This window comes from Dipodomys merriami, unplaced genomic scaffold (genome assembly GCF_024711535.1).
Source record: "Dipodomys merriami isolate MVZ:Mamm:240054 unplaced genomic scaffold, mDipMer1.0.p SCAF_867, whole genome shotgun sequence".
Classification (NCBI taxonomy): Eukaryota; Metazoa; Chordata; class Mammalia; order Rodentia; family Heteromyidae; genus Dipodomys; species Dipodomys merriami.
In genome coordinates, this window is record NW_027206476.1 from 237,349 (window position 1) to 264,471 (window position 27,123).

Consider the following 27,123-nt stretch of genomic DNA (forward strand, 5'->3'; position numbering starts at 1 on the left):
TAGATGTTCTTAATGGGCTTATAAGAGAGGTGGGCATTATCACACTTTGGCAATAAAGATAATGAAGGCTGGAAGAGGTCAAGAATTTCCACAAGATTTCTTAGCAAAGGTTAGGAGTTAAACCTTGGCCTCCACTCTCAATACTCTTTGCGTCACATTACAGAAGAATGAATGGAGAGTATGAAGCAGATATTGTATAAAGTAAATGGAATTCAGGGCTGGGAATGTGGCTTAGTAGTAGAGTGTTTGCCTAGCATGCATGAAGCCCTGAGTTTGATTCCTCAGTACCACACAAACAGAAAGAGACAGAAGTGACCCTGTGGCACAAATGGTAGAGCACTAGCCTTCAGCACAAAGAGGCTCAGGGACAGAACCCAGGCCCTGAGTTCAAGCCCCAGGACCAGAAAAAAAAGAAAAGAAAAAGAATTTTAAAAATGGAATTCAAGTTATGGGAAGAGTTTCAGGCAGAGAAAATGAGTGCCAAGATTAGGGGGTGAAAGCATAGCAGGAAGTTTAGTATAATCACAGCATTTAATGTAAACAAAGGAAAAAAGCAACAAAGTAGGATCCAGCAAAGACTAGGCCTTTACATCCTAGTAAGATTTCAAAGTTTCTAACGAAGAGATGAGGAACCACTGAATGAATTTTAGAACAGAGACAAGTAAGATCAAATTTAAATCAAAGGAAGATCATTTTAATGGCTGAGTAGAGAACTGATCAGCACTAATCTAGGAACAAAAAAAGGAAGTAAAATTGAGGGAATAATCCATGATCCAAGTGAGCAAGGTGATGTTTAAATCAGCGGGAGAAAGGATTAATGTTGGAAGGGTGCTAAGGAAAATGCTATCTTGATGATGGGAAAACAGAACACCTCACTGAAGAAACATGCAAACATATGGGTAAGTCAAGAGCAAACTATAATCAAGACAGCCAAACATACTGTCAGGAAATATTCCTTCTCTCTTTACACACCTAAATCCTATCCATTCACTCACTTTGAGACCAGCCAAAGGTATTAACCTTTAGAATCTATATATTTCTTAATCATCAGTCTATAGCTTAAAGGGAAAATTGTTACTGCTTTATCTGACCATTGTCCCCCAAATTTCCTGGGATTGGTGGGAAGAATGTATCATAGCTCATTTGTGTCTCTCCCTTGGCATTTAAGAGAAAGAATTAAAATGACTTAGCAATCCCAAGTATAAGATGGATTGTGAAGGTGATCTCATTAATACCATCCTTACCAACGTAACTCATTTAAGCAACATTTAACTATATCCTAATATGAATAAAAATCTAAAACCTGACTCGTAGGTTGTCATCCAACTAAATCCTACTGGGTGCAAGAAATTAATCTGAAAACATAATGACATACCTATATCACAAAATATAGACAAAATGATCCAATAGCATGCAGAATTTTTTTCATTTATATTTATCTCATTCTGTTCTAAAAAATTATTTAGTGTATACTTAGAATGTAAATAATATTCCAATATATACATTTAATTTACAATGTTCAGATATACAATGTATTATGTTTGAGTGTTAATAACTTTTTTTTGCTAAGTGTTGCGAACAAAATGAGGCAGGTCACTGCTGTGGCTCATGCCTGTAAACCTAGCTATTTGGGAAGTTGAGAATGGAGGATTATAATTTGAGGTCAGCCTTGGCAGCACAGTTTGTGAGATCCCTTCTCAGCCATAGCCTGTTACATTAATATGTGCTCATCCTCCTACACTAATGTGAGAGTCCAAAATTAAGAGGATCTCAGTTCCAGCCCAGCCTGGGCAGAAAATTTTAGGAGATTCCATCTCAACAGAGAGGCTGGACACAGTGGCAAGTGTCTGTGATCCTAACAATGACAGGAAGACTGAAATCGGTAATTGTAGTTCAGGCATGCATCCAGGCAGGAAACCATACTCTCCCTGAAAACAGTCAAGGGAAAGCAGGGCCCAAGGCATGGCTCAGTGGTAGAGTGTCTGCTTACTAAGTTTGAGTGAGCTGAGCTCAAACCCCAGTACCATCATAACAAAGGAAAACAATGGTGGAAGATCACTACCAAATACTTTCCACAGAATTAAGTATATATTGGGCAGGAGTGTGGCCCAGTATTAGGCTAGGGGTATAACTCCATGGTAGAGTACTTGCCTGAGGCTTTGCATTTGGTGACTGGCATTGAGATGAGGAGAAGTTGCATCGAAAGTATGTAGGATGGTGCTGGTGGCTCACGACAATAATCGGCTACTCAGGAGGCTGAGACCTGGAGGATGGACGTTTAAAGCCAGCCAGGCAGAAAATTCTGTTTAGATCTATCTCCACTTAGCAAGAAAAAGACAGAGTGGTGCCGTGGTTCAGATTAGTAAGACATCAGCTGAGTTCAAGCTGTGGTCCTGGCACCAAAAACAACAATAACAAAATAAATAAATAAAGGAATAAAGTGTGGGCTTTGGAGGGACTTTGGAAAAAGGCAGGACTCTCCCAAAATTGGAAGACATATTCTTAGGCAAAGGGATGGCAAGGTCCAAGAATGCTGATAGAAAAAGATGACCAACACTACCACAACAGCAGGTTCCTACCTTTATCCCCGTCAGCTACTTCCATTTTTTCAGTACTTCATTGAGATATCATTAAATGCCAACATCACTGCTGAATTCTCAACAAATATCACTGAGGAGGGCTGGCAAAGAGTGAGAGGAGTTGGGTAGGAGTCTCTTTTCAGAGTCATTTCTGGTGAACATATTAGACAAAAATCCAACTGTTTAGAAAATCCCTCAGAGTCCTCTGAATGGTATTTAAAGTTCAAGATTCCCATTCCTACACCAAACAGATGCTGATTACATGAACAAATGCAATTAATTGCAGAAAAAAGTTTATAAATAACACAACTGTCATATTGAGGACTAATTAGAAAGAATGCAACTATCTAAACACATCACAATGGCTTTATGTGTTTCCTAAGTTAAGACTTCTAAAAAGCAGATTTTTTAATCTATTATATCTTTGGAATCATTAAAATAATTACCATCTCTTGCTTATGACTATTATGCCACTTATTGAATACATTATTTCATTTTTGTTTTGTTTTGTTTTGTTTTTGCCAGTCTTGGGGTCTGAACTCTGGGCCTGGGCACTGTCCCTCAGCTCTTCAGCTCTTCAGCTCAAGGCTAGTGCTCTACCACTTGAGCCACAGTGCCACTTCTGGCTTTTTCTGCTTATGTGGTACTAAGGAATCGAACCCAAGGCCTCATGCATGCAAGGCAAGCACTCTACCACTGAGACACCTTCCCAGCCTCTGAATAACGTATTTCATTTAGTACTTATTTTAACAACCTGTAAGGAATTAGATTGGGTTACCTTACAGATGAGAAAAGAGCTCAGGATCACAGGTCACATGGCTTTAGTAAAAGACAGATCTTCATTTTGACTCAGTGGATAACTCCAAAGCCCATCATAGTTAACTGCCATCTCAATACTTCAGAAAAACATTAAGACTTATGTTCAAAAAATCTTTTTTTCTTTTTTTGTGCAAGTCCTAGGGCATGAACTAAGGGCGTGGGTGCTGTCCCTGAGCTTCTTCAGCTCAAATCTAACAATCTATCACTTGAGCTACAGCTCCACTTTGGGCTTTTGGTAGTTACCTGGGGATCAGAGTCTCACAGACTTTGCTGGTGAGCTGGCTTTAAACCCAGATCCGGGGTCTCAGTTTCCTGAGTATCTAGGTTTACAGGTGTGAGCCACCAGTACCTGGTCAGAAAACATTTTCTAATCAGGAATCAAGCTTTTACATAGACTAAGGAATCATTTATTTGTAAGATGTTATACAATTGTCTAGTCTGACTTCTAAAACACGATGCTGAAGACAACAAACAAAAAAGAAAATGTCCCAGTCTGCATAAAATCCATACTAAAGGAGTAACAAAAGTTTCTCACTGAGAAATATTCGCTTTGTAGAAAACTTGAAGACTAGTTATTTTACAGTTGATGAGAAATAGAAAAAAATCAAAGCCGGGCGCTGGTGGCTCACGCCTGTAATCCTAGCTACTCAGGAGGCTGAGATCTGAGGATCGCGGTTCAAAGCCAGCCCGGGCAGGATAGACCATGACACTCCTATCTCCAATAAACCACCAGAAAACCGGAAGTGGCGCTGTAGCTCAAGTGGTAGAGCGCTCGCCTTGAGCTGAAGAGCTGAGGGACAGCGCCCAGGCCCTGAGTTCAAGCCCCTCGACCGACAAAAAACAAAAAAAAAAAGAAAAAAATCAAATGAGGTTTAGAGATATCAGTGGCAAGCACACTGACAGTTCAAAGAAGTAAACAGAGAGCCATCTTTAAAAGCACTAATATTTGGAAAATTTTCATCTGGCAGCTCTCAAACATGCTAGTCTCAGGACCTCTTAATACTCTTAAATTTTGAGAGCTCCCAAAGAGCTAATTAAAAAGGTAAGGTGGCTCAGTGGTAGAGTGCTTGCCTTGCATACATGAGGTCCTGGGTTCGATTCCTCGGCACCACATAAGTAGAAAAAGCCAGAGGTGGCACTGTGGCTCAAGTGATAGAGCGCTAGCCTTGAGCTGAAGAGCTGAGGGACAGTGCCCAGACCCAGAGTTTAGGCCCCACAACCGGCAAAAAAAAATGTTAGTAGAGCCAGGAACTGTTGGCTCTCACCAGTAATCCTAGCTACACACTCAGGAGACTGAGATCTATAGATTGCTATTAAAAGCTAGCTGGAGCAGGAAAGTCAATGAGATTCTTATCTTCAATAAACTACTCAGAAAACAAAACAAAACAAAAAAAAACCCCAGAAGTACAACTATAACTCAAGTGGTAGACTACAGCTCAGGATCAATGCCTAACTGCTGAATTCAAGCCCCAGGACTGGCACAAAAATAAATAAATTAAATAAAAAATAGGGGATACACATGCATTCGCATGTGCATGCACACACACACGAGAGAAACAGACAGATATGTTAAAAAGTAGAACTCAGCTAATGAGCAAAGCATCAGGTATTGAGTCCTAGTTTCACAACCCAAACAAAAGAAAATTTAGAACTCAAGTGTTTATGGTAGTTTTGTAAACTTAAGAACAAAAAACACTGGGGATGGGAAGGTGGCTCAGTGGTAGAGTGTCTTGTATGCATGAGGCCTTGAGTTCAATTACTGAGCACCACATAAGCAGAAAAAGTTGTAAGTGGTGCTGTGGCTCAAGTGGTAGGATACTAGCACTGAGCTAAAGAGCTGAGGGTCAGCACCCAATCCCAAAGTTTACTCCACACAACTCACCAAAAAGAAAAAAAAAGAAAGAAAAGAAACACTACTTATTAATATACACTTATTGAAAAAAAACTGTATTTTCCAAAAAAGGTAAAATTTCAGCAAAATAGTCCCATTGTTTTACATCTTTAATAAATCTCTTCATCCTTTAGCCTAATGAAAGACACCTGTATTCTCTCATCTGCTTTTATACTGTCTGTTGGGTTATGTTGTTTCAAGTATATGCAGAAAATCTACCTTACAAAGTCACTTAGTTAGAAAAGGAAGAAGTATTTTAGTTGCCTTCTCAGATTATCAATAAAGCTAATGCTGGCATACTCCTTAATATTACACTAAAACTCAACTAGTGGTCATCTCTTAAAATTTAGTTGTAATGAGATATATAGCAATGAGCCTGAAGCTATACCATAAGATTTTCTGCTTGGATGTATTAAATTAAAAATCAGTTAGTCTTTTCTTTTCTTTTGCCTGTACATGATTTGCTAACATCACACATTAAATAATGGGAAAATACTCACACTGAGTCACACAAATCTTCCAAATGCTGACCAACTGTCCTGAAATCAATGAATATAGCTGTTATTAACAACACAGATTTCATCAGCATAGTCTGTAAACAGCACTGGGAAGCTACAAAGCTCAACAGAGCAATAAATACATTCTACAAAATTGAAACTTAGTTTGAATGTGTATAATGACTCATACATCGTTGCTTTTCTCGTCGTAAAGGCTCATTTCATTCACTTTTAAGAAATGTTCACCAAATAAAATTCTAGTCTCTATGACCACTTGTATACTTCAGAGTGAAAATGTCATTCCATGGCAAAGTAAATAGTTCATTTAAACACTACAAATGGGCTAGGCACTGGTGGCTCATGCTTGTAATCCTAGCTACTCAGGAAATTAAGATCTAAGGATCATGGTTCAAAGCCAGCCCAGGCAGAAAAGTCTGTGAGACTCTTATCTCCAATGAACTACTCAGAAGAAGCCAGAAGTGGTACAGTGGTTCAAGTGGTAGAGCACTACCCATGAGCAAAAAAGTTTAGGGCAACATCCAAGCCCTGAGTTCAAGTCCTAGGACCAGCTTAAAAAAAAAAAAAGACAAAACTGAATTCATTGGATTCCACTTTCTTAAAATAGCCAATTAGCAGAGAATATGTCTTAGAAATATATCTAATTAAATGTTAAAATAAAACAACCCTTAAGATTCATTTGTCCAGAAATTACATTTTATACTAACTGCCACATTACCTAATTACTATAAAAAATGAGCAGCTTCAACATGCATATTTTCTAAGAGATACAGGCTTTAAATTGTGGAGGCAGGGAGGGGGAAGATTGTCACTCATGTTTTAGGTACTACCACCTTTTCTGCCTCAATTCAAGATGGGATTAAGGATCCCACAAGTCACGAGGCACAGATGAAGTATCCAGAGATATAAAGAAACATTAGCCAAACTGAGGACAAACTCTGAAAAGAGCAATCTTTAACTGTAATCACTGGCAGGGGGGTATGAACAATATCAGTATGAGGGATGCTAAGAGGAGTCTGACAGGGAAAAAAAAAAGAAGACATAAGCAAGAGGCTGACGTGTCTGAACACCTAGATGGGGGAAAGTTGCAAAAAGAATTCTACATGAAAATTCTCACTGCAAAAAAGAGAGAGATGCAGGGTACCAGTGGCTATCCTTGTCAGACTGCTACTCAGGCAGCTGAGATCTCGGGATCACAGTTGGAAGCCAGCCTAGGAAGAAAACTCCATGAGACTCCTATCTCTAATCACAAAAAATAAGCTGGAAGTAGGGTTGTGGCTCAAGTCCTTAAAGGTCTAACTTTAAGCAAAGAAGGTCAGGGACAGCAAGCAGACCTTGAGTTCAAGCCCCAGGACCAGCACAGGCGTTGTGCGTGCACACACACAAACACACAAATTACTCTAGTAATAATAAATAATCTAGTAACAATATTAATATTAATAATAATAATAAATACCCTAGTAATAATAAATACTCTAGTAATAATAAATACATTGCATCTTCCCACTCCGATTCTGAATTTTCATATTACCTTTTTTCTCTCCTTCCTCTTCCTCATAAAATTCTGCTAGGGAAAATGCTTCTGAGTTGTTCTGATTCAAATATGAGAGCCTCTAATTCTTCTACACTCAGAGAATTAAGGAAAGATTTCACCTGAATGAAAATAATAAAATATTGTGTAAATATTAATGAAAAAATTCTCATAAGGAGAAAAGACTGAAGAGCTCATGCCAGCACAGCTCTCTGTGTGTGTGTGTGTGTGTGTGTGTGTGTGTGTGTGTGTGTGTGTGTGTGTGTGTGTGTGTTTGTGTTGGTCCTAGGGCTTGAACTCAAGGCCTGGGGGCTTAGCTTTTGTGCTCAAGTCTAGCACTCCATTATTTGAACCACAGCACAACTTCCAGCTTTTTGGTGGTTAATTGGAGATAAAAGTCTCACAGACACTCTTATCTGAGCTGGCTTCCCACCATAATCATCAGATTTCATTCTCCTAAATAGCTACGATTGAAGTACCCAGTTCTAATTTTTTTTTTTTTTTTTTTTTTTTTTGCAGATCCTGGAGCTTGAGCTGGGAGCTATCCCTGAGGCTCTTTGTTCTGAAGGATAGCCATATACACTTGGAGCTACAGGACTACTTCCAGCTTTCTGAGTTATTTATCGAAAATGACCTGTCTGGTCTGGCTTTCAATTAACCTCAGATCTCAGCCCCCTGAGCTAGGATTAGAGCCAGAACTAATTTTTTTAATAACTGTAACACTAAAGGGTAGATATTATAGAAAAATAGATAGAATTTGAATTTCCAAAATTAATATAGGCCAAAAGATAAATGAAAATTATCAGTGCTTAAGCATGACTTCGAAGCCCAGGCAGAAAAAGTCATGAAACACTTATCTCCAATAAACCACCAGAAAAAATACTGAAAGTGTTGCTGTGGCTCAAGTGGTAAGTGCCTGCCTTGGGCTGAAGAGCTGAGGCACAGGACCCAGGCCCAGAGTATAAGCTCCAAGACCAACATAGAAGAAGAAAAGAAGAAGAAGAAGGAGGAGGAGGAGGAGGAGGAGGAGGAGGAGGAGGAGGAGGAGGAGGAGCAGGAGGAGAAGGAGAAGGAGGAGGAGAAGGAGAAGGAGGAGAAGAAGGAGAAGAAGAAGAAAGAAGAAGAAGAAGAAGGAGAAGAAGGAGAAGAAGGAGAAGAAGGAGAAGAAGGAGAAGAAGGAGAAGAAGGAGAAGAAGGAGAAGAAGAAGAAGAAGGAGAAGAAGAAGAAGAAGAAGAAGAAGAAGAAGAAGAAGAACAACAACAACAACAACAACAGCAACGACAGCAACAACAACAACAAGAGGAAGAAGAAGAAGAACAAGAACAAGAATAAGAACAAGAAGAACAAGAAGAACAAGAAGAAGAACAAGAACAAGAACAAGAAGAACAAGAAGAACAAGAAGAAGAAAGATTGGCTTAGATTATCAGAGGAGATGAACTAACAGGAAATTATATACAAATTAGCAGCTACAACAGGCTTTTTGACAGCTAAAAACCCATGACACTGGAGAAAAAACAGAAAATTAAAGACTAAGGTGAAAGAAAAGGATATCTGATACTAAGACCTCTGTTCTTTTTCTTTTTGCTTATGTGGTGCTGAGGAATCGAACCCAGGGCCTCAGGCATGCAAGGCAAGTGCTCTACCACTGAGCCACCTTCCCAGCCCTGTTCTTTTTCTATAATTTTAAGAGAAATAACATTTGACTTATTCACTATTTCTAACAATTAAACAGTAGGGGATATTTTTCTTCTATTATAATATTTCGAGCGACCCACATCTCCTTCAGAGACACATTTCATAGTCCAAATATACAAAGTGAAAAGAAACCATGCAACGTTTTTTCTTTGAAGACTCTTTTCAGCTGGGAGTTTGGGATTGGAATTACCTTTATTTCACTTTCTTGGGAAAGCATCGCCAGAACTTCTAGATGTTCTTGAAGTTCATCAAAGGGTAGCTCACAATGAGTTTTCTTGTCTGTTTCATGGCTACATCATTGGAGGTCCTTAGCTCTTCTTTTTCCTTGGCCTCTTTAAAACCTAAAAAGAGATGGAAGCATAGATACAGCAAATAATAAGAGCTCAAGGGAAAGTTTTTAAGAGTGGAGAGAAGCAAAGCTAAGTTCCAGTATAAAGCACTACCCTTCATTTTTGGACAGCAAATCAAATTCACTAAGGATCAGGAGCTGCATAGAAAAAAAAAAAAGAAGCTAAACAAAATTTGATGCTAGACAGCAACACCTAAGGAGCCAAATGCATTTCCAAAAGTGGTTTCAACAGTAACCTAATAAGTAATCTTGATAGCACTCAGGATTTTGTACTGCACTGACAGAGGCAACTGCAGAAAGAAAAGAGCTGGCTGTTTGTCTAAGCATTAGACAAACCCATAAAAAAAATCCAGCCCATAAAAAATGCCTTAATTTTATAATGCATTGATAATTCTTTACAAGAAAACACACTAACGGAGTCCCAAGGTAACAAAGGGAAAAATTCAAATTAAAAAAAAAAGCCACAAACAACAGAAAACAGCAATTAAACCAGTAAAGGTAACAGTACCTGAGACAGTGCAGAATTCCGGTTCATCAAACTCTTATAGTCATTTTAAATACAGGACTCCGTTCTGCTATTACATCCATTGTCTTCTTCCCAATGAATTCTAAGGCATCTAAACTCCCGCTAATATTGTCCTTTCCCTAGAAAGCAACATCAATGTCATTACTACAATACTGGGAAAATACATTTGCATGTATTGTGGGGGGGTTTGTGGCAGTCCAGGGACTTAAAACTCAGGGCCTAGGTGATGTCTATGAGCTTTTTTCCTCAAGGATAGTACTCTACCACTTGTGCAACAGCTCCACTTCCTGCTTTGTTTGCTGGTTCATTAGAGAGAAGAGTCTTGCAGATTTTCCTGCTTGGGCTGTCTTTGAACCACAACCCCAGATCTCAACTTCCTAAACAGTTAGGTTTACAAGCATGAACCACCAGTGCCCAACCATTTATGTTTCAATTCTTTAAGAGTGACTTACAATACTAAGTACTGGGAAGAATGTGGAACAGCAAGGGAAATAATTACACACTGCATGTGGAAACATAGTAGATTCTCCTCTTTGGAAAACTGCTGGCCAGTATCTACTATGCTACATATATGTACAGTGGTTCATCAGAAGACAGCTTCATGGTACAGTGCTTGCCTAGCATGCATGACTCCCTGAGAACAATTCCTCAGTACATCAGGAAATAGCACTGTGACTCAAGTGGTAGAGTGATAGCCTTGAGCAAAAGAAGCTCAGGGACAGTGCCTGGGCCCTGAGTTCAAGCCCCAGTATTGGCCAAAAAAAGACATAAACAAAAATATTCAGAGCAGCAGTATTTGTGATAGCTATAACATGGAAACTATTTTACTGCTTAACAACTGTGGGATCAATAAAATATGACATAGTGACAAAATGGAATACCACATCCAAAATACAACATGGTCAAATGATACAAAAATGTTGTGGAAGAAGCTAGATACAAAATGTACTATAAGTATGTAAAGTATAAAAGCAAACAAAATTGTTCTAAGATAAATGTCAGGACTATAGTTATCTTCCTAGAAGGGGCATACTATCTCTTAAAGATTCTGAACAAGTTCACATTATGAAAATTCACTGTTTTAATGTTCAGTATGAAAATTAAGAAAAAATATAAAGCATAAAGCTAAAGTATAACTAAATATTGTAGTGCATGCCTATAATGCCAATACTCCAGATACTAAGGTATGAGTATTGTGAGTCTGAGGCGAGCCTAAGCTACATTCATATCCATTCATGGATGCTCAGGCTACACAGTGAAAAGAATAAAAAGAGAATCCAAACACACAGTGTATGCCTGTAATCACAGCTCCTTACAAAGTAGAGGCAGAATTGTAGTCCAAAGCCAGCACAAGCAAAACCGATGATCAGATCCAAAAACAAACTATCTATTTCTGCTTTCTAGTTGCCATGGTATGATTGATTCTGCTTTGCCATGCCCTCCCTGACATTTTGAACTGACATCTCTGAGAACATAGATCAAAATAAATAACTACTCCCTCTAGATAGATAGATAGATAGATAGATAGATAGATAGATAGATAGATAGATAGATAGATAGATAGATAGATAGATAGATAGATAGATAGATAGATAGATAGATAGACAGGCACATAGATAAGTAGATAGATAGAGGCATGCAGAAGAAAGGACTAAGGATGTGGCTCAAGTGGTACTTCATATTGCCAAAAGAAAAAAAGAAAGGTTAAAATAGCCAGGCAATGGTGGTCCGCTTACTTCTGCCTGCAATATTAGCTTCTCAGCTACTCTGAAGACTGAGAGCTGAAGATCACATTCGAAGCCACCCAGGCAGGAAAGTCCATGAGATTCTTATTTCCGAATTACTTCTCAAAAAAATTAGGAAATAGTGCTGCTAGCCTTAAGGACAGAAAGGGTCAGGGACAACACTCAAGTCCTGAGTTCAAGCCCCAGGACTGGCAAAAGAAAAAAAAATATTGATCTGCACATAGTAAACATTTTTCTAAACAAGGGGAAACTATAGTCAGAAACAGATCAATGGTTGGCAAATGCTGTGAACAGACAGAAAGGTGTGGCTACAAACTGGCATGAAGGAACTCCCTCAGATAATGAAAATATTCTTATATCTCAGTGAGCCATACAAATACAGAAAATATTCTGTATCTGTGCATCACAATATACTGTCATTATACAGTATAAACATAACCATTATTTCTCAACACAAAGTCATATTGCAGAAAAAAGTTTTACTGTATGAAAATTATAGCTCAACTTTGTCCTAAAAGACTATGCTGATTCTTAGTATGGGAATCAATATACATTACAAAGATGAGTATGTTTCAAGAATAATTAGTTCTGTTTGCCTTTAAAAATCTTATACTAGATCAACTAGTACACCAAGTAATTTAACTATATTATATCAAACACTCTATTATGGAGAGAACTTTTGCTTTCAAGTTCTACACTTGCCTTCCTATACAGCAACTAGAAAACCAGACAAAATAGAAGAAAGAACTATTTTTAGATACTACACAAAAGACAAAAAAAAAAAAAAAAAACACTTTGGTCCAGGAGAAAAGAGAAACAAAGTCAACGCCACAGCTGGGCTTTCTGCCTAGAGAAAAGTTCCAAACCCCAACACACAGAGGAGAACCTACAGACAACAGAACACTCACAGGCAATGTAAGTCAGGGATAAAGTCTGGCATCAAGGAAGGCTGAAGCAGCTACTACTTTAAAGTCAAAAAACTTCAGAGGATGCAGCTATATAAGTAAAATGTTCCAAGAATCTACAGATGTGTTGATTTGTATGTATCTGAGTAATACACTGTTCAAACACTAGGTAACATCACACAGTTGGGAGAAGAACTAGCATAAGTAGTAAGCAACACAATCCCCATAGCTCAAGCTATGCTGAAACATCTGGTTTTTTAAACAACCAAAGTGAACAGATTTCACTGAAAACCTGAGGAATAAGAGTGAATTCAGAGGAATCAGGGCGCAGCAGTAAAGATAAACTAGTCCTTAAGATTGAAGGCTAAAAGACATACAATGGAAGAAACAAAGCTTCTTCAACCACTGGTGTTGGGAAAAGTGGGCGGCCACATGCAGAAGACTAAAAGTGGACCCCAGCCTACCACCATGCACCAACATCAACTCAAAATGGATTAAAGATCTTAACATTAAACCTGAATCTCTGAAACTACTGCAGGACAGAGTAGGAGAGACACTTGAACTTATAGGCACAGGAAGAAACTTCCTGAACAGAGTCCCAGAGTCACAACAAATTGGGAGAGTGACTCGACAAATGGAACTACCTTAAAATAAAAAGCTTCTGCACAGCTAAAGCTATCGCAACCAAGCTAAAAAGACAACCAACTAATTGGGAAAAATATTTAACAGCAAGATATCAAACAAGGGGTTAATATCCAGTATATACAGGGAACTCAAGAAACTAATCCCAGGGGAAGGGGAAAAACAAGTCGTTTAAATGAGGATACAGGTGGGCCCATTGCAACAATGAGAAGTACAACTTGTTATGTAAAAATGAACTTTACAACTTTGGGGGTGGCGGGGAGGATTAGGTGAGGGGGCCAGAGGGAGGATGGAAAGGGATGGGAAGGGGAAACAAAGGAGAAGGCTACAATGCTTGATAAGAAATGTACTCATTATCTTGCCCATGTAATTGTAACCCCTCTGTACAGTATTTTCACAATAAAAAATAAATTAACAAAAAGAAACTAATCCCTCCCAAACCTAAGAAACCAATTACTAAATGGGCAAGTGAACTAAAGAGAGACTTCTCAGATGAAGAGATAAAAATGGCAAAGAAGGGCTGGGAAGGTGGCTTAGTGGTAGAGCGCTTGCCTAGCAAGCCTGAGGCCCTGGGTTCAATTCCTCAGCACCATATAAGCAAGAAGAAAAAAGCCGGGAGTGGCACTGTGGCTCAAGTGGTAGAGCGCCAGCCCTGAGCTGAAGAGCTGAGGGACAGCGCCCAGGCCCTGAGTTCAGGCCCCACAACCGGACCCAAAAAAAAAAAATGGCAAAGAAACACATGAGGGAATGTTCACCATCCCTGGTGGTGAAGGAAATGCAAATAATGACAACCCTGAGATACCACCTTACCCCAGTCAGAATGTCCCACATCCACAAGTCAGGCAATGACAAATGCTAGAGGCGATGCGGAGAAAGAGGAACCCTATTACACTGCTAGTGGGAATGTACACTTATGCAACCACTTTGGAAAGCAATCTGGAGGGTCCTCAGAAAGCTAAATATTGACCTCCATTATGACACAGTCATACCACTTCTAGGCATCTATCCAGAACAACAGGAACCAGTATACAAGACAGATGCACCTCCAGTTTATTGCAGCACTGTTCACAATAGCTAGGATATGGAAACAACTCAGATGTCCCACCACAGATGAATGGATCCAAAAATTGTGGTATCTATACACAATGGAATATTATGTAGCCATTAGAAATGACAAAATAATGACATTTGCAGGGAAATGGATGGAGCTAGAAGAAAGCATGTTGAGTGAGGTAAGCCTAAAGCAAAGAGACAAATGGTATATGGTCTCCCTGATAAGTGGATGTTAAATCCAAAATGTTAGGTGATACGACAAAATTAACAAGACTTAAGAAACAAAGAACTTCCACTCATCTGGTCAAACCACTACTAAATAACTCCATGCTGCTGATCACATGTATGGTATATATGTGTACACCAGAGGGGAACCAGGAAGATGACACAGAACTAGAGGGAATCAGGGGAAAACATACAACAGCAGGACCCATCATCTGCACAGGACATTGACCAAAATGAACTAAGCAACTTAATGACAGCTATGTGAGGGAGGGAACAAATGGGAAAGAGGGAACAGCTGATGCTATGCAAAACAAAAGAAATGTACATACCACCCAATGTGGAAGAAATAACTGTATCACAAAGGTCATAGAACTCATAAATGTTATAGACCATAATAGACAATTTGCTCCAGGAAAGTTAGAATGTGTTTGTGACTTTAACAGCATCACTATCCCACAATACTGTGAAATTTGGGAAATTATGTAATCAATCACAATAAAAAAATAAAAAATTAAAAAAAGATTGAAGGCCACACTAGACTCCCTCTAAACAAGCCTAACAGAGAAGGAAATGGTGACACTGTCCAAAAAGAAATGTACTCATAGCAAGGCACCAGTGGCTCACACCTGTAATCCTAGCTATTCAGGAAGCTGAGATCCGAGGATTGTGCTTCAATGCCAGTCTGTGAGACTCTTATCTCCAATAAACCATCAGAAAACTAGAAGTGGCATTGTGGCTCAAGTAGTAGAGCATTAACTAGCCTTGAGCTCTAGAGGTGAGAGGCAGCGCCCAGGCCCAGAGTTCATGTCCATGACTGATAAAAAAGAAATGTATTATTTACCCAACTTCTATAACTGTAACCAGTATCTTTTAATAACAGTTAAAAAGTTTTTAAGTATCAATCTGAATTGGGAAAGCAGGACAGGGTGACTGTTGACTCATGCCTATGGTCCTAGCTACTCTGGGCTGAGATCTAAAGATCACAATGGAAAGCCACCAGGGCAGAAGAGTCTGTGAGACTTTCATCTCCATTTATTTATCCCGCAAAAACCAGAGGCAGGGTTCAAGTGCCAGCTGTGGAGGAGGGAGACAAGGTAGACTGTGAAGACGGAATTCAAGCTCCAGTGCCAGAACATACACATTAAAAAAGAAAGAGGCCGGGCACCGGTAGCTGACAACCATAATCCTAGCTACTCAGCCTTGAGCAAAAAGGTCAGGAACAGCACCCAGGCCCTGACTTCAAGCTCCAGGAACACACACACACACACACACACACACACACACACACACACACACACACACACACACATACACACACACACACACACACACACACACACACACACACACACACACACACACACAGAGAGAAAGCAGAAGACAACATCCTTAAAGGAACATGACAAAATTGCAAAAAAGATGACCAAGTGATTTCATTGGTATGTTTTATCTCAAACTTCTAAAAAAAACCCATCGCCAGTATACTTTCCTTCACAGTGAAATTAATGCTTAGAAATTTTAGAAGATGAGAAAGACGTTAGGATGAAAAAGCCACCCATTCTATTCTGGTACACTTAATATTCAACTAAAATCTAAGTCCATAAAACTTCCACTGAGTAGTGGGAGTTCTCTACTCATGAGACACAAGTAAACACAACCTAAATTCTGTTCTCCATGCTAGTCTTCAAAGGTATAAAAAAGGTGTATTCTCCCTATCACCTTTCCTTAGATTTTCATATTCATGATCCATTAACTCTCTAACTTTTTAAGACATTAATACTAGCCACTCTTCCCAGGGTTCTCCATAATTTTTATTCCCCTTCTAAAACATGGCTGGCTCTGAATGACAAATATCCTTCAAGTCTTATAAAATCACTGCTGTTTACTATCCAAACATACTTCTAACTCCTGTTTTCCTTGCCCACTAAAAGCAATTCCTGATAAAAATTTCTGAAAATGCCAACACTTTAATCTTCCAACATCTCAAAGCATCAGAGTTAGACATTAAACCATTCAAGCTGCTGGGAGCATGAGGAGAAATGAAACTTCCTGTCTCTGTAACTCCTGAATTTGAGCTTATCTGTTTGAGAATACCATACCTGCACTCACAGCATGATCTGACAACAATTACAAAATTATAAAGAACCCAACAAATAAAAGTGAAGATACCAGGACCCTACATTCACCAAAATAACATGCAATACTCTATTTGTAGAGTTCTTCAGGGAGAAAAATAAACTCATTTTTAAACACATAGTGTGTTAGTCACAGACAAAGTAGCCTCACTTATGCAAGCATCATTAAGAACAGTGCCTCATATATGGAGTAATTTGCCATGTCCGATGAAGTTATCTCTCCATTCTACTGACCCATGCACTATGGACCTGAAAGTAGGTCAATCCAGTTCTCTCTTAGGTATTCACAAGTAGTGATAGTGGAACCTATTAGTATCTGATAGGTGTATGCCAAGACAAAATATAACTCTGAAGATGGAGAAAGACAGGTAGAATAAATCTGCTTCTAGAGAAAAAATGATAGAGATGAGTAAAGAGTATTAAATGAGAAACAATAAGGGCTATGAGAGATGAAGAAAACAGACTGGTCTTCAAAACTTTTCCATATGGATTAGAAGTGCAGGTTTCCTTTTGATCATTACAAACTTTCAAGAATAAACCTTGGCACAGGCCAAATTTTTCTTAAAAGAGACCCAGAAACACAACAAAGCAAAGAAAGATTGGACAAATAGGATTGCATGAAATTGCAGAGCTTCTTGCATGGCAAAGGACATAGTTAGCAAGATCAATAGAAAGCCCACTGACTGGGAGAAGTACTTCACTAGCCATACAACAGATAAGGGTCTCATATCTAAAACATACCTGGAACTCAAAAAATCAAATCCTCCAACAACAAATCCTCAAAGAAACAACTGCCCAATAAATAAGTGGGCTAAAGACTTAAAGAGAAACTTCTCTGAACAGGAAATAAGAATGGCCAATAGACACATGAAGAAATGCTCAACCCCCGTAGTCATGAAAAAAAAGGCAAATCAAAACAACATTGAGATACTACCTCACCCCAGTTAGAATGGCTAGAATAAAGAACTCTAATAACAACAGGTGCTGGAGGGGATATGTGCAGAACCCTACTGCATTGTTAGTGGGAGTGTAAACTTGTTCAACCACTTTGGAAAGTAGTATAGAGGTTCCTCAAAAGACTACATAGAGCTCCCCTATGACCCAGCAATCCTACTTTTGGGCATATACTCAAATGATCACAAACAAGACCATCCTAAAGCTACCAGCACAACTATGTTTACTGCAGCATTATTTACCATAGCTAAGATATGGAACCAACTCAGACGCCCCTCAGTAGATCAAGAAAATGCAAAAAAAAAAAAAAAAAAAATAGAAAAAAGGCTAGAATGTACCTCAGCTCAATGGCAAAACACTTGCTTAGCTAGTGCAACATCCTGGGTTCAATGCCCAGTTATCAGAAAACAAAAGGCAGAAAAACAATCAAACAACCAAAAAACAAAAAGCAAAAAATAGCCCTAAATGAACAAAAATACTTTTTGGTCGTGACAGATTTAAATTCACCTAGCCTTGGTTGCCAAGCAAAGTGCTAAGCAATTCTTATATTCAACATATATAACAAGATAATTTTAATATGTAGCAGTCCTTGAAATTAGTTCAGATGCAGAGTAGAGGGATATGAGCAGTTATAAGACACAGATCTCTAACTGGCAGCTGGATTCACAAGACAACACACCACACCTGTAGAATATCCCCATGTCCTTAGTATCAAAAATGCACAAGCTAGCTACTGAATCCAAAGTATCCTAGGACTTAATGTTTCCATATACAGACCTCCAGCATGTTTGACTTCGGCGGAAATCTCACTGGGACTAGGGATCCCAAGGGAAGTCTCTGCCTTTTCAATGATATTTGAAGTATCTTGTCCTAGAGAAAAATCATAATGGGTTGCTCTTTATTACCAAACTAAACAAAATAAATTTCAAAAATGTAATATCAAAGTCCATTCATCTAAAATCATGATAGCTATAAGACAGTTTATTTTTAACAATTAGGGTTATTAGTCCTTGGAAATATCTCCTTAGTATAATATTTTTTATACAAAAACTCTGATACATCATCACTAAAGAACAGGCATTTATAGCAATTCCTAGACTTCATTCTAATAAGAAAATGCTACCAATTCTACTTGCGATGTCTATCATCTATCTCATGATCACTTGTCTTCAAACAATTAAATCCCTTGAACAAATGTAGAAGGAGATTTATTAACAAAGTCCCTTGTAACAATATAAACACACACAGTAATGAAATGACTGATGATCTTACACACAGTGGCTACTGTAGCTGAGCCTGAGGAGAGCAAGGAGTTGCCCCAGCTTCCCCAATATCCCCAGCTGGCCTGGGATATATCTTTGGAAAGTTTCCTACTGTCCTAGTAAATGAGCGGGGGAGGGAAGACACAAGAAAGTATGAAAAAGTATAATATACGTAAGTTATCTAATTATTAGCCAAAGTATGGGGAACCAAATAATATTTGCTTAATGCACTGCTTGACTGACAGACACTTGCATGTTTTCATCATGTAGGCACCATGCAGCAAAGGTAATCACTGCTGATGGCATTTATAGAACTGAAAAACTATTATTTATGGTTGTAAAAACAAGTAAAGAACTTCAATCCTAAATTAGCATTGAGCTTGAGTCTGTTAACCCCAACTTCTTTTTCCTTGTACCAGGGCCTCACACGTTTGGTTTGCTTGCTCATGACTGGCATTCTACCACTTGAGCCATACCTCTAGTGTAGCATTTTGCTGGAATTTAGTTGGAAATTGAATCTGCATTTCATCTGGACCTAAGCATCCTCAGGAGCTAGGATTACAGGTCTGAGCCAGGGGTACCAGGTTAACCCCAATATTTTTAAATCCCAATATTTTATAGAGATTCTAGCTGGGCACCAGAGGCTCACACCTGTTTTCCTAGCTACTCAGGAGGCTGAGTATCTGAGATCTGAAGATCACAGTTCAAAGCCAGCCCAGGCAGGAAAGTCCATGAGACTCTTATCTCCAATAAACCATTAGAAAAACCGGAAGTGGTGCTGTGGTTCAAGTGGTAGAGTGCTCACCTTAAGCTGAAGAGCACAGGGACAGCGCCCAAGCCCAGAGCTCAAAGCCCCATGACCCACAAAAAAAAAAAAATAGAGATTCTAGTCAGTGGCTGTCTGTAATACCTGAAAAGGGAGAACTTCTGAAGTCTCAGGGTCCCTGGAAGACCCAACATCTGGTCTTTTCAATTGGGCACTACAGCTTCCATTAACTTTCTTGATTGGCATGTTGGTCAACAGATTCATTACTCTTCACAGACTCAGAATTCTCCACTGACTCCCAGTTTCCATCTTCAGTTATCACTGGAGACTCAAGGATCATCTTTATCAGAAAGCCCAAGGGAAAAAAGTGATTGAGGTCAGCCTTTTTAGTATACATTATTTGTGTAAATCTTTTTACACTTTCACAGAGTCACAGGCAGGAACATTAGTAAATTAATACAGACAAGATCCCACAGATCTTCCCCCAGGTTCTCCTAGTAACAGCTTCCATAATTGAAGCATAATTCATTGTGGCAGAATCCACCAATCTTCAGATTTCAACAGATTTCAACTGAACCTTTTTCACTTCAAGAAGTATAGATGAAATTACATAGCATGCCACTTGTTAAGAATTTTTTACACAGCATTTAAGTCCCTCCAGACCCACTTTTATTGTATTAAGACTTTTTTTTATTGTTTCTGAATAGTCCTTGGTATAAATGTACTTTGGGACTATCACAGAAATAAGACGATTCAGAAACCTTATGTATAGGTGTTTATGGGAACCTAAGCTTTCTCTTGAGCTACTCAGTTTAGTTTTAAATGTTACTGTTAGGCTGGACATGTGCCTTAGCAGTAGAAAGCTTGCCTAGCATGCATGAAGCCCTGGGTTTGATTCCTCAGTACCACATGCACGGAAACTGGCACTGTGGGTCAAGTGGTAGAGCGCTAGCCTTGAGCAAAAAAGCTCAAGGATAGTGCCATGGCACTGAGCTCAATCCACAGGACTGTCCCAAAACAAGGTATTGTTCTATTCTTTTCCCATGTAAACTATCACTTCATTTTCCAAGTGGCAATGTATGAATAATCAAGTTCCCCTGAATTCTGATCAACCTTGTGTTGTCACTATTTTGATTGAACCATTCAGATAGGTATGTAGTGGTACCTCACTGAGCATTTTAAATTGCATTCCTCTAATGGTTGGGACCAACGCATCCTTTTATATGCTTATTTGCTGAGAGTGAAACATTTATTTGTATCTTTTGGTCATTATCCAATCATTCTGGTTTGGTTTTTATCATTATGTGTAGAGAGCTGCGAGAAGCCGCACCTGGAAGATGGTGCCGGCTTCCGCCCTCCGCCTTCCCGATGGCGAGTGCTCTCGTGGTAAACAACTCCTGACATGGCTAAGGCAAAGAATCTGGCTTGCTTCCGCGCACCTGAACCTATTGGCGGTTCCCACGTGGCGTATCAGGGTTGGCTACCCAGCGGGTACTTAAGGCTGTGGGGAATTCTCCCCGGGGTTGGGGTCACAAGATTAAAAAAAGGTCCTGAATACACGGCAGAGAGAAGAGTCCGGTTTCGAGTCTCCTTGCTGGTCGAGGCGGTAGCGACACGTGGTGGCCCGTACGGGGAATCAGCCATAACCCCAATGAGGACTCAGAACTCTCTGCGGTCAGGGTGGTGCACCGGTAAGTCCCCAGGTAAAAGGGGAATCCGCGATAAAAGCGGGGGTAAGTCCCCAGGTAAAAGGGGAATCCGCCACAAGAGCGGGGAGTAAGTTCCCAGGTAAAAGGGGAATCCGCCACAAGAGCGGGGAGTAAGTTCCCAGGTAAAAGGGGAATCCGCCACAAGAGCGGGGAGTAAGTTCCCAGGTAAAAGGGGAATCCACCACAAGAGTGGGGGGATTTTTGCTCTTCTCGGTAGATAAAGAGAGAGTGAGAACCCGGGGCTAGTCAATAGAGTAGCCAAAAGTGAAAGTAAAAGTTTGTTTACCAGCTTTAAATGTTTAAAACATGGGCGCTTCTTTTTCGCACCCAATTTTTTTGGCTCTCAATGAGCTACTGCACTCAAAAAAGTTAAAAATAAAAAAGAGTACTTTAGAGAGATTTTTGAATGAATGTGACACCGTTGCCCCATGGTTCGCTGTCTCTGGAAGCCTCACGGTGGCCTCTTGGGAGAAACTAGGGAGGGACCTAGATTTTGCCTCTGAACAAGGAACGCTTAAGAGTGGAGTGAGACCAATATGGAAACTGATAAGAGGCTGTCTCGAGGACCAGCGTTGCAGTGAGGCGGTAGAGAATGGTCAGGCCGCCTTAGAAATGCTGCAGGAAGAAAGATCAGAAAGGGCAGACAGCGAAAAGGAGGAGAGCAGGGGGGGGTCATACCCTGATTTTGCCGAACTAGAGACCTCTGAGTCTACAGACTCAGAGGAACTACAATCACTCATAGAACAAATAGAAAAAACAAAGATAAGAAAGAGGAGGAAAGGGAAGGAGAGAGAGGACCCAGATAAAGACGAATGCACGCCCTCCATGCCCCGCCCCACACCTTCGGCCCCTCCGCTCTATGGGGAGGACCCTGGAAGTGGCAGCCCCGGCTGTTCTTTCAGCCCAGGCATGTGGAAAGCGGTCAGAACCGAGTTACATCTAGCCTGTCCAATATTTCAGGATCCACAGGGACAGCGGTATTATGAACCCTTAGATTTTAAGGTGATAAAATCTTTAGCTGAGTCTGTGCGGACATATGGAATCACAGCCTCCTTTACTGTAGCCCAGGTAGAGGCCCTAAACAGACACTGCATGACACCCAGTGATTGGAGTGGGCTCGCACGAGCTTGTTTGAGCCCAGGTCAGTATTTAGATTGGAAGGCCTTTTTGATTGAATTTGCTAGTGAAGAGGCTGTGGCCAATCAGGCTGGGGGAAACCCAGCTTGGGACAGAGATATGCTGCTTGGACAGGGGAGATTCGCCAATCAGCAGATAGGCTACCCGGTTCAAGTTTATGAACAAATCAATAAAATTGGCATAAAGGCATGGAAGGCCTTACCAAATAAAGGCGAGGTGAGTGGCAATCTCACCAAAATCCTGCAGGGCTCTACGGAGCCGTTTTCGGACTTTGTTGCCCTTATGGTCGAGGCTGCTGGCAGAATTTTTGGTGACCCAGATGCAGCCATGCCATTAATTAAACAGCTTGTTTACGAGCAGTGCACTAAGGAATGCAGAGCCGCCATAACCCCATATAAGAATAGGGGACTAGAAGCATGGATGAGAGTTTGCAGAGAGCTGGGCGGACCACTAATTAATGCTGGATTAGCTGCTGCTGTGGTGCAATTAACCCAGAAGAATGGGGGCTGGGAAGGTGGCTCAGTGGTAGAGTGCTTGCTTTGCATGCCTGAGGCCCTGGGTTCAATTCCTCAGTACCACATAAGCAAAATGAAAAAAGCCGGAAGTGACGCTGTGACTCAAGTGGTAGAGCGCTGGCCTTGAGCTGAAGAGCTGAGGGACAGCGCCCAGACCCAGAGTTCAGGCCCAGGAAAAAAACCTATTCAAAAAATGCTGCAAATTTGTCTAAACAGTTGTTTAGTTATCTTTTAGGTAATTGAACTGGGGAGTTCGACAGCCTGATGGAACAGCTCAGGGTTGCCATCGTCATGGTGAACTCGACCCGAGTGGATGCTGGATTGGCGGAGGGGTTATCTTCATGGATCTCCGCTGCTATGATTCATCTCAAGGAGGGGGCGGGTTTGGGAGCCCTGATAGGCCTTCTGGTGTTAGCCTCCTTGGTATGTCTGTGGTGCATTTGCCAAACTAGAGGTTCTCAGCGTCGCAGTGCAGCCATGATTATCCAAGCCTTTACAGTCATTGGAGCAGGTCAGTCCCCCTAAGCGTGGCTTGCCACCCTAAAACAATGAACACAGATTGCAAAGCCAAAGTACTGCAGTCGAGAGGCATGAGTTTTGCCCTCGAGGAGAGCATGTTTGATTGCACACGGGTTCGATTCGCCTTTTCCCGTCCTTGTGAAAAACGAATCAATGGACAGGCTGAGTCATCCCTAGAGAAGGTGCCCTCTGGGAGAAGGCTTGTATGCAGTCCTTGCAATTGCACAACAGGGATCAGACCTCTGTTCTCATCTGTGTTCTTTAAACAAAAAAGGGGGAACTGTAGAGAGCTGCGAGAAGCAAGCCAGATTCTTTGCCTTAGCCATATCAGGAGTTGTTTACACAGAGAGCACTCGCCATCGGGAAGGCGGAGGGCGGAAGCCGGCACCATCTTCCAGGTGCGGCCTCTCGCAGCTCTCTACAATTATGTACTACAGAGACTTGAGAACACTGTTTATTGGAGATTTAATTCCTCTACTTTATGGCTTGCAAATATTTCACGCTAGTTTATAGTTTATCTTTTTCCTGTCTTCCTAGAGTCTTTCCCTGAGCAAGTTTTTCATTGTGAGGAGGTTCATTAGCTATTTCCCCTTTTACTGACTATCCTTTAAAATCTTTAGTAATCACTTCCTACTAAAACTCTTCCAGAGATTTAATCTATCCAAAAACATTTCTGTCAGAACAGTTTTTTAGGGCTTTGTTTCCTATTTGTAGTGGTGGCCCTAAGGAATAAAAGATGTCCCTAATCCTTTTGCTTTTGTTTTTTAGATAGGGTTTCTCAATTTGTCTAGGCAAGCCTCAGACCATGAATTTCTTACCTCTGCCTCTCAAGTACCTGAGATTACAGGCATACACTACCATGCTTGCTATCTCTGAAACACTAACTTTTTGTTTGGTCTGCTCTTAAACCTTAATCCTCCTATCTCCTTCTCTGGAGTGTCTAGGATTATAAATATAAAACACTATTCTGGGCCTTTTGCTATTATTTAAAATATTCATCATAAATATACCAAAATTCTGTTAGTATTGGAACATTTGATGTGACAAAAGAGATGACGATTGACTTATATTTTATATTTACTTTTTTTTTTTTACAGTGCTAGCGATAGAACTTAGGACCCCACACATACCAGGGAAGAGCTCCACCATTTGGCTATATCCATTGAATTCCTAGTTTAACATTTATTTTTGCTAGTCCTGGAACTGGAACTCAAGGCCTAGGCACTGTCCTGGAGCTTTTTTTGCTCAAGGCTCGCACTTTAACCCTTGAGAGACAGCCTCACTTCTGGATTTTTCTGTGTATGTGGTATTGAGGAACTGAACAATGGGTTTCATGCATTGTAGGCAAGCACTATCACTAAACCACATTCCCTGCACCTCAGATCAACTTTTAAGCAGCAATTCAATTACCCAATCTAATTCCTTCCAGAAGAAGAGGAGAATCAAATAGCATGAGAGAATAAATGTATTTCCTCCCCTTTCCTTCACCCTCTTCTCTTGTGCTCTCTCTCTTTCTCTTTCACCCTCCTTCACCCATACACACAGGTATGTATAAACCTATTTTATAGAGAGATGGACTACATGTAGGAAAGAGCCAATATGTGTTTCAAACAGATTTTATAAACATATTAACAACTAAGGCAGAAAGACCAGCACACTACTATAATTAAGATACATACCAAAAATGCTAACAGAAAGGAAAACACCCATTTGAATCAGGAGACATGATTCATACACAAAGAACCAAACACATATCTAGAGCTTGGAGTGTCAAATCTAGCCTAGAGATGTTTTTAATTTATCTATATAGTGCCTAAACTTTTAAATGAGTTCCATGTTTAAAAACCAGTCTTCATACAAAAGTGCAAGTGTCCAATTTCCCTTGAAAACTGAAAGATCTAGCAACAAAGGCTCTATAGTCACTGTTTAATAACTACTTCATGCCAAATAGCTACTGGTCCTTTTAGGCAATGCTCCTGCACCTCAAAATTGGCACTCGAATTCAATTCACTAATTTATGTTAACCTGATTAGCCCCATAGTTATCTGCAAATGCCTGCCATGAGACGTACATCAGACTGACAGGTGAAAATGCCAGAAAGAGTGTTCAAACGTATAAAAACAATCCATGAGAAAGCTAAAAGGTATACATGATACTAGTTGCCTGGAGCCATTAAAATACCGGGGAGAAAAAGAATCACGAGGCATGAAATCAGAAGGCAACTTTAAGATACCTTGGAGTTAAGCTGTATGTATACGTGTGTGTGTGTGTGTGTGTGTGTGTGTGTGTGTGTGTGTGTGTGTGTGTGTGTGTGTGTGTGTGTGTGTGTTGTATACTATGTGTAATGCATGCATTATATGTAATACATACAAAATATATCATTGTAGAAATGTAATTCATTTAACTTCATATGAGATTAGGACATACTCTGAAACAGGAAACAATGGTAATCTCTATACTTTGGTCATCACCATCTAAATTTGAATCTACATGAGTAAAAATCATTTAGAGGGGCTGGCAAGGTGGCTCAGTGGTACAGTACTTGCCTTGCATGCATGAGGCCCTGGGTTCAATTCCTCAGTACCACGTAAGTAGAAAAAGCCGGAAGTGGCACTGTGGTTCAAGTGGTAGAGTGCTAGCCCTACGCTGAAGACTTGAGGGACAGCACCCAAGCCCAGAGTTCAGGCCCCAGAACCGACCAAAAAAGAAAATAAAAGATCATCTGGAATGTGTTAGGATGGAAGACAAAGAGTTTATATTGTTTATACTGTTAATATTATTAGTAGAAGGAATGTAGATACTCTACTCTCAATAAATTCATCATCTCTCAGCAAACATAAATAAATAACAGGTAGGTGAAAGTAAATTTGCATTATTTAATGGTTTCCTAAGTTTTCTGGGTATTTTATGATGAATTGCCAGTAAATTAAAAAAAATAAGCCAAAGGGATTCATATTTTTAAGGAACCAAAATGCATATGCTTTGTGTCTCTCATTCCTACCATCAGGCTGCCTTTTCCCTCCTTTACCCTTCTCAGCAATCAAGGCTTACCAGCACCTTGCTCCTGCCGACCTCAACTTAGAAAGTACCTTGCATCCAGCCAGCACATAGCCACTGCAGATGCCTACAAAGTGTGCTCCCAATGCCTGGGAAATACTTCCCCCTTTGGGGTGGGTCTGGCCAGGTATACTTCTGGGTCTGGGTTCTTCTTTGTTCTGAAGTGGCTGGGCTCTGGTTCATTGAGTTTGGGCACCAACCGGGTGGTTTAAAGTTTGGCTGACCATAGTCACTGGAGTGATGTCAGCTGGGAAAAGGAGACTGGGGGTGTCCATCTGCATTTGTGTTTTTGAAGATCTGACCCTCCAACAGGTACTGAGCGCTAAGTACCCTCCCAACTATCCCAAGGTCAGGGATTACCCAAGCCACTGACTTGGCAAGGCCCAAATGGGCAGAACAGGGCTGTCCAGGCCAGTAGCAAAGTGTTTGCAAGGACGTTTAGTTATATGAATTGGGCAGGAGAAGGTGAGGGAGGACTAACTAGCAAATGCAAAGGCCTTAACAAATTTTAGTAATCCAAGAAAAGAAAAAGAAAAAAATGCTGCAAAAAAACGGGTCAAGGGGATTGTAATGTGGCTTAGTGGTAGAGTGCT

The 27,123-nt window shown here is 40.3% G+C and overlaps 1 protein-coding gene across 16 annotated transcripts in view; it reads right to left on the minus strand.

The window, feature by feature from the left end:
- LOC138820357 (protein FAM114A2-like) overlaps positions 1–27,123 on the minus strand; it is a 185,184-nt gene that overhangs the window by 59,743 nt on the left and 98,318 nt on the right. For 15 of the 16 annotated variants that reach the window (XM_070012022.1, XM_070012024.1, XM_070012023.1 and 12 more), the window contains 8 exons: positions 19,738–19,933; positions 18,343–18,435; positions 9,889–10,025; positions 9,222–9,372; positions 7,336–7,457; positions 5,790–5,828; positions 2,580–2,730; positions 2,152–2,393 (listed from right to left, as the gene is read on the minus strand). Coding sequence is in view for 4 of the 16 variants with exons in the window: in XM_070011997.1 (XP_069868098.1) it covers positions 19,820–19,933 (114 nt within the window). In the remaining 12 variants the exon portion in view is untranslated. The remainder of the gene's footprint in view (positions 1–2,151; positions 2,394–2,579; positions 2,731–5,789; positions 5,829–7,335; positions 7,458–9,221; positions 9,373–9,888; positions 10,026–18,342; positions 18,436–19,737; positions 19,934–27,123) is intronic. The other variant, XM_070012004.1, reaches the window with a different exon arrangement.